This window comes from Limulus polyphemus, unplaced genomic scaffold, assembly GCF_000517525.1.
Source record: "Limulus polyphemus unplaced genomic scaffold, Limulus_polyphemus-2.1.2 Scaffold765, whole genome shotgun sequence".
Lineage (NCBI taxonomy): Eukaryota > Metazoa > Arthropoda > Merostomata > Xiphosura > Limulidae > Limulus > Limulus polyphemus.
In genome coordinates, this window is record NW_013666375.1 from 420,313 (window position 1) to 429,066 (window position 8,754).

Here is an 8,754-nt window from a genome sequence, read left to right on the forward strand (position 1 = left end):
TATATATATATATATATATATATATATATATATATATTATGTACAAGAACGTAAAGTGAATGTATCTAAATTCGACTTCGCCCTATTTTGTCTTATAGGTGTACATTATCCTGATTGGGTAAAGAAGGATACTGTTTTTGTTTCTCTCAACATACTGACCTGTTCAGATGTTAGATTGAATTTGTAAAGGTCAGTGTGTGTGTGTGTTCATCGATGGTAGGTTGGAACTCAGTAAAATTGGAATCGTGGATTTAGACACAAATATCATTAGAAACTAAAGTTAAATTGAAGACTTGACTGGATTGGGTGGTTTCCTAAAAAAGCGAGTTGTTCTGTTTTAACTTTAGATAATATTTCGAATATCGTTTACCAGCATATAAATGTTCTTCACTTTCTTCGCATTCTGGGGCCGTGGATGCGTTATAAGAGTGATATGAAGTTCCACTATTCGATTAGAGTAGCCCACGAGTTGGTGGTGTTGATTAGCTGCCTTCCCACTAGTCTATCACTTCAAAATTAGGTACAGATAACCTTCAAAATTCAACAACTGAGACAGACGAACGAAGGTTTCGCTCGTTACAACGTTTATGTTACCACATTGTGTATTAATCAGCTGTAAAATAAATAAACGTGTAACAATTTGACAACTTGGAATTTTCTGTATACCATATTTTAATTTCAGTTAATGATGTTGAGTTTTAGTTTGAAATGTTTGCACAATGGTAAAAGCTAATTCTAATTATTAATAGTATAAATATGCGAATTGTTTTTCCCATATTATATAACTTTGAGCATGCTATACACGACTCTCTTTTTTTAGCGAAATTGTAAAATAATGTTATATTGTAGTGCTAGTTGTTATGCGAATAAATTATAGGGGTAGCTTAGAAGCCGTTTAATTCATTTATTATGTGAAAATAGAGAACTGTACACCATTCATGTGTAGATAATCCATATATATATATATATATATATATATGGCAAGTTATTTTATAGGAAAATAACATTCGGAGACTATGGGAAGATTACAATGTTTTTTTTTTTGTGCACTCAACTTTTTTACATGATGAAAATGAAGATAAAAGTAATTTGATAAGAAAGGCAGATAAGCGACGATGGAGTTAATATGGGATTGTTTGACCCATTTTTCAAACTATTTATGTAGCCAAATCGCTTGTGGGTCCGTGACTCAGTTGGATCTAGGGCCCCTAATAACATTCGAGCCAGAAAGAAATAACAACAAAAAGTATTATTGACCCAGCTGGCTACTGCTGGGTTCTACTATATGTATTTTACGTCAAAAATGAGTGTTGTGGGATGTAAATTACTCAATATGGGGTAGGTTGAGTAGAGCCACCTGGTTGTTGATGACTCAAAACAAAATTCGTAATTTAGAGACTAATTTTTTTTTGGGGGGGGGGGTAAGCGTCGGGCTATGAATACAAATTTACTTTATAAAGAAATTGTTCACACTCTTAAGCGTGTTTGTTTCTTAAGAGTCATGCATAAACGGTATACGAAAAATGTATGAAATATATCTATTTTCCATAATGAAATTCCAAGTTTTAAACGCACAAATTACAGTTTGCCGCGTTCTGCAAATAATCTAATCACGGGTGTCTGTTTTGAAGGCGTCGAGTGCTTCCCATAGAGGCTGGCACATCATTTCGTTAATTATATACACCACGTTGTGTAAGGAAAAGCACCAGAGGAAAACTTGTATGTAGGAACAAGCTCGCCCTAATTAACAGTAAGCAAGTTGATTTTAATATCGTTAATTGACTTTCCTTGTTACTATTTGTTTCACGCTTTTACTTGATTCATCAAACTGCAGGCAACGTGCTTGGCCAAGTTTGTGTAGTTGGAAAGATAGTGCACGAGAGTTCATTTGGTGGCGAAAGGACGGCCAAAAGATAGTGCACGAGAGGTCATTTGGTGGCGAAAGGACGGCAAAAAGATAGTGCACGAGAGTTCATTTGGTGGCGAAAGGACGGCAAAAAGATAGTGCACGAGAGTTCATTTGGTGGCGAAAGGACGGCCAAAAGATAGTGCACGGGAGTTCATTTGGTGGCGAAAGGACGGCATTTCTTGTATAACTAAATACTACGATGTAAAATGTGTTTTTATAACTATGAAATGTAGATTCTATAAACATTACGCGTGACACTAACATTAGTAACATCTGTCAGGAAATATGTCGACATGTTTAAACAGAGGTCGCTGTCACAAGTAAAAGTATTTCTAAATGGTCGATTTCAAACTGTATTGTAGTCGTTCTATTCAAACGTATTGTAAGTATCGTCTGTTGGATTCAAGTCGTATTGTACGTGATTTGTTCATAAAATCATAATATGAGTATCAAGGGGGCTGGAATTCAAGGTCATTCTATATTCTCATGTTCCAAATAATCGTTCCTGTAGGATTATTAATTTTTGAGAAATTTTCCACCCTGCACCAGGCTTAGTTGGGTCTGTACGAAAAATACAAAATTCAATTTCATACTATGATTTCGACCCGTACAATCATTAAATTTGAAGTCTGAATTATTCTGCCCTGCACTGTTATTTGGAATACGAGAGTATGTTCTGTCTAGGCATAAACCGTACTGTGTTACTCGTAGGAATTCAAGGTTGTTGTTGATGCTCTGTTCGTGAGTTGTAAGTATCACTGGCTCTGTTACTGATATTTTGTCACTGATTCGATCAAGTTGAATTGAACGTTATTTTTTGTAGTAGAAGTCAAATTTTAAGTAAAATGTATAATAAGTTCTAATCAAAAGTCGTGTAAGTATCACTAATTGGATCTTAGTGGAATGTAGGCGTGCTTTGTATACAAGTCACCTTACAAGTATCAGTGTATTGTAGGTGCTTTGTACTTATATCATCTTACAAATATCATTGTATTGTAGGTGCTTTTACATAAACCATCTTACAAATATCAGTGTATTGTAGGTGCTTTTACAAAAATCATCTTACAAATATCATTGTATTGTAGGTGCTTTTACATAAACCATCTTACAAATATCATTGTATTGTAGGTGCTTTATACATAAATTGCGTTGTAAGTATCACTGGTTAGATCCAAATCGTATTGTAGCCATCACTATGTATATTGTTTTTTTCTTATTTATTGCTTACCGTCTTAGATTTATTCGTATTATACATCTAAGTACCACAGGTTGTACACGTTATGTACTACGTGTATGTGCTGCTAACGTCCTACTAAAACCTTAATGTATTCTCTGATTATTGTTAGTTTATTACCAATACCATTAACTTATAGGAACGCATTTTCTTAGTTACCGCTGTTTCTCGTTAGGTCAGCAGTAATCTTAAGAGCTTATAACAGTAAAGTCCGATAAAGTTGGGTTCGATTCTCAACGGTTAAAACGGCGCAAATGGTTCATCGTGTAGCTTAGCGAGCATAGAACATCAAACAAACAACTGCTACTGGTATTACGTTTTTCTTAAATGTGCAAAACTTTGACTTCGAATCGATTTTCAAACTATTTTTCGGGTACCAGGAATTTCTATGCCAACAACAGTTGTGTTCATCGTCAGTGTTTGGATCGACTAAATCTTTGTTTTGACGTGTAAGAAAATCATGCTCGGCTCGTCAACTACTGTACGTTTTGTTTATAGTTTCATCTTAGACTATATTTCTTGTTGTAATGGTTGTTTTAAATGCTTTAGATTACTCGTATCTATTTTTACAATATAGCGAAAGTATATAGCATCAAAAATAGTAAGTTGGTAGCAAAGATCATCCCAAATTTTAAATTATCTAAAAGTGAACCAAATTAACCATAACAAATTTTGAACTAACTTTGCATCCCCCGGTGGGACAGTGGTAAGTCTATGGACTTACAACGCTAAAATATTCCCAGCAGTAGACACAGCAGATAGCCCAGTGTGGTTTTGCTTTAAAAAAAAACAAGAAGAAAACCAAAACAAAAGGGATTCTTCAATAGCCGTGGCTGTAATTAATCTCAAATTGCTCAAGGGATGGAGCTACGAGCTAAAAGTTTGTACTTGAAGAAAAAAAACAAACAAACTTGGAGTCATTCTATGAGCCGCTATGCCGTGGCTAGCAATTAACCTTGCCCCAGTGACCTCTGGTATATCTGTGGCTGCCCAGAAGAGACTTTATGACTAGATAGAGGATGAATTATAAGTATTGATTGATTAAGAATTATATATATCGAGTCCGATCAGAGTATTTTGTATTATTAAAACCAAAGGAAGCAGTCATTTGTTACATAACTTGAAGTTTCAATACATTAATTAATTAAAACAATTCTACTAGTTAACCAGCCGCGCTGTTTTCAGTTCGTATTATAGTATAAGACAATCTCACGGTTGCCTTGGTTTTTTAAGTAATTATTTATAAGTCCGAAACTAATGTAAACATTTTCTGAACATACTCCATCACTTATTCTACTCATTATTGTCCTTCACAAATTGAAATCGATTTTAAAATGATTGCGAATGTACACAATTTAATTGAGTGCGTTGAATTATTGTGGCTTTCGTTTAAAAGGTTGCAAAAATGCTACGTCAATTAAATTATAACATAGCTCTTTCATAATTGTGAAAAACGTTTAAAGAATTCGTTTGTTTTCTTTTAAATTAAATCCACTAACTTTGGGGGGGGGGGGCAATTTTATAGCAGCCGACCGTTTCGCATACGAATTGTTTAAGCACATGGTTCTTTATCATTTGACTTACTTAACGCCAATTAGGCCCTATATTCTTTTTTCTTCTAACCTTTTTCAATTAGAGTCGAATAAAATTAGTATGCGGATTTTATTAAAACTCCCGTGGAAAGTAGTGAAAATACATGCCAGACGAAAAACAAAGGTAGGAAAAAGGGGGGGGGGTACTCAAACTTAAAAATGGGAGTTGTCTCATCCAACTAGAAAGAAATTAATCGCCATATGTTCTTAATTTGTAAATATGGTTGAAACGTGTTCTCTAATTTGTATTTTTCACGCGTGTGCGGAGGAGGGCAGGGGGTCTCAAAATGCTATTCTGTTATAACGTGTTTTTCAGAATTTTTGTTGTAAGTATTTACGTCTAATTTGTTGGCCCCTGGATTACGGAGAATACTTTCAGCTTGAATTTAGCTGTATGTTTACGTTAGGACTTACGGAAAATATCGCGACAGTCGTATATTGTTTCTATACCGCTTACGAATTGCATGACTCGTACACTTCAAACTTATAACACCTCCAAACAATTTCACACTGTAACTTTTATTGTTTTGTTTGCAATATTTCATGAATCATTTATTTATTTTGTATAATCTTCTTGTAGAGTCATTATCCTGTCATCAGTTTCTTATTCTGGAAATTTCGTTATTCCATTTCATTGATTTTTATAATTCACATTAAAATCTAGAAGCTCAATAAATGAATTGATCATAAAGTCTGGCTGTAAGTTTTTTTTTTAATTTATTTATTAATAATCTCAGTTTAGTTTAGAGGATGGAACAGCCGAGACGGACCAATTGGTCCCGTATTGTCCCAAAACGTTATGTTATGCCTAGCACGGCCTGGTGGTTAAGGACGATCAACTCGTAATTTGCGAATTGCGTGTTTGATTCTCGTTATCGAAAATCTACGCCCTTTTCAGCTGTGGGGACGTTATAATGTGATGGTCAATCTCACTTTTCGTTGATAAAAGAGTTGGCGGTGAGTGGTGTTAACTAGCTGCCTCCCCTTTAGTCTTTCTCTTCTAAATTAAGGGTGGATAGCGCAGATAGCCCTCGAGTACCTTTGCACGAAATTTAAGAAACAAACGTACAAATAAACTGATCATTGAAAAACTACAATTTTTACACATTTTACAAAACCATCTACTTTGAGGATGTGAAATTGTATGTTTTAGATCAGTAGTTTCTGACCTTTTTATGTCATGTATCCATAGTCATACCCATAAACCACGGTGTATCTCTGAAACCGTAAGGCATATAATTTATTAAAAGGGTAAATCAAAATAAATTAGTGTGAGTCAACATGTTGACTACTGGCTCGTGGGAAACGTTAGTAACTCACCGAAACAGCGCTCCAGTTACGAGGTAAGGGGGTTATTTTCTTTTTAATGTTTTTCAGGGTTTTCGCGTACCCTTTTTTGCATAATCTAATGACTGTGGTTAATAATGCACACAGACACAAGCCCCCCAGTGGCACAACGGTATGTCTGCGGACTTACAACGCTAGAAACCGGGTTTCGATACCCGTGGTGGGCAGAGCACAGATAGCCCTTGTGTAGCTTTGTGCATAATTACAAACAACCAAACACAGACACAACCAAATTTATTATATACCATTAGGACTGAATGGATATCCCGGTCTGTGTATTTATGATAAGGTGATAAGCATGCATTCCGATAACTGCCATCACTCAATGACGGACAGTATCTGATGTGGATGGACCAAAGGAAGCATAAGATGCAGTGAAGTAAGCATACCTGTGTTGTTTATAGATGTGATTAGACAATTATCGAAGATCCTACAGCCGAATCTTGTATATTAGCCACTTCTTAACAATAATCATTGTTGGAGCCCCGCGTTACCTATTTACTAAACAACTAATATAACAAATAAGAAAAATCATTTTACAACAACAACAACAATCTTTATACGGTGTGGTTACCCTTGTTTTGTTCAGCCACGTGGTTTTCTCTGTCCTTTGTAAAAAAATATGTTTCATCTAATAATCTGATTGATAAGTGGCTTACTTTGACTATTCGTACATCTTTACCGCCATGATATAGATTCACCACGTGGCTTTCTTTCTCGTGCTTATTGGCTTTTATTTGTGAATACACATCTTTGATTTGAACGTAGTGATGTTAAAACCTTGAGATCTCCTATTGAGCAAAATGTGCATCTTCCAGCAGGCGTTGTGGGGACTGTGTGATTGGATTTGAATTTGCCGTCATAAACACAGAGATTTCAAGATGAAAACGTCCAGTCTCTTCGAAGTACATATTAATCTAGTTGTCAAATGTGGAATTAAGAAATCGTAAGAACCAAACAACTCATTTTCAGTGGAGGAAGTGTCCTGTTGCGTGTATACAAGAATATGATGTGTTTTATGTACTGACAAGTTCACTATACTCCAAACCCTGGAAACAATTTCTTTTTTCTAATGTGTTCGTCAATTAAATTTTTTGTTTGGTAAGACCTGTTATCTATTATCTTGGTCACGTAGACCAATTATAGAAATATATCCTAAAATAATGCCGAAAAAAAAAGAAGAAAGCTCCGACAGATCAGCTAAGAAAGAAACAAATCTGTAGTCAGTCGATGATGTAACATATTCAAAGATTTATCTGTCATAATTATGGTATAAGTTTCTGTCTATTTAGAGTAGATCGTAGAGGTGATTAAAGATTTCAACGTAATTGTTAAATAAAAATGCGAACTAAAACACATTTCCTCTAAGAGTCGACTCTAAATATGAATAAAGAAAACTAAAGTCGGAAAGAGAACAGAAGTAGATAAATCAGATCCTATATATATATTTTTTTTACAGAACTATTTTTGTTAAAAAATCAGTTTTTATTTTTCTGGCAAACTTCCCAATAATTGGACTTGGGTAGAAGATGTATGTTGAGAACCTCTATCTTTCAATGGCCTTACTGGCGACGTTTATTTGGTAGAAATACAAGTACCCTTCCGAACTCCAGTGTCTGTTTCAGAGGTTTTTATTTTACGAGCCGTTGTCACGCAAGTTGATTGGTGCACGAGAACGGAAGCAAGTTGATCGTCAGTCCCTTTACTGAAGACGTCACTGATGGACGATCGGCACTAGCAGGCAACGGGAAAAACTTTTATTTAACTGTTACCTTGGTAACCCGCGCTTGGCAGGAAAACAATTACAGCTGAATGAAGCAGCCATATATCGAGCGCAGTATTTAATTTTGGCTTGTTTCATAAGCTTGTGTTTGGAGATGTTTATTCATAGTCAGTAAATAATTTATGTTTGGTTCTGGAATTGTGAATGACAGAATTTCAATTGTATAAGTTGTTCTTTAATGCACAGGATGAATACAATTTTGCTATAGATTTTCCCAATCTAAAGAATAAATAAATAAACCCCTCAAAAGTGGCATTTGAAATTTTGAATATTGGAATTGAGGGAGAAAATAATCTGAAACGCGGAAAAAGTTTTAATGAGGGATAAAAAAAAAATTGTTTTGCCCCAGGGCCTTTTGAGAACAAGATATGCCACTGAATCCTGTATCAATTCGGCTTGTGATAATGTATATATATATGTTTGTTCTCCTAACTTTCAGAACCAAACTTGGCAGCAGACTCTGTAAGACGTAGCCCCATATCAAAGGAGGCTAAGGCGCCTCTGAAAGATTACGCAGGCCTGTAGGTTGTTTGAAAGTATATTTTCAAGTTCCGATGATCCAGAACATGGCATCGAGTTTTGTGTTCCTGGTCTCCCTTGAGAATCCGGGCGTGCCATGTTTGTAACTATGTTTATTAGTACTCGGGTACCACGAACGGTTGTTCTAACATATTTTGTTTCGTTTAGGTCAGAACCCCCTTGTACCCCTTGGGGTAGCTATAGAAGTAATTGGGAATAATGGGGAGCTTGATCGGTATATTGGGGACTCTGTGAATCATGAGGGGGCCTTCCAACATCGCAGAGGAGCACGGGTATTTTATGCTCATATTAACGTTGTGTTTTAGTACATACACAGTTAATAACAAAAATAACTCGAGCCTAAGCTATA

At 35.4% G+C, this 8,754-nt stretch overlaps 1 protein-coding gene across 1 annotated transcript in view; it reads left to right on the plus strand.

Moving 5' to 3' along the window:
- LOC106460402 overlaps positions 1-6,938 on the plus strand; it is a 167,260-nt gene extending 160,322 nt beyond the window's left edge. Inside the window, exon 9 of the mRNA XM_022387120.1 lies at positions 6,901-6,938. Within this exon, the coding sequence (XP_022242828.1) occupies positions 6,901-6,923 (23 nt within the window). The 3' untranslated portion in view covers positions 6,924-6,938. The remainder of the gene's footprint in view (positions 1-6,900) is intronic.
- Positions 6,939-8,754: the final 1,816 nt, after the last annotated feature.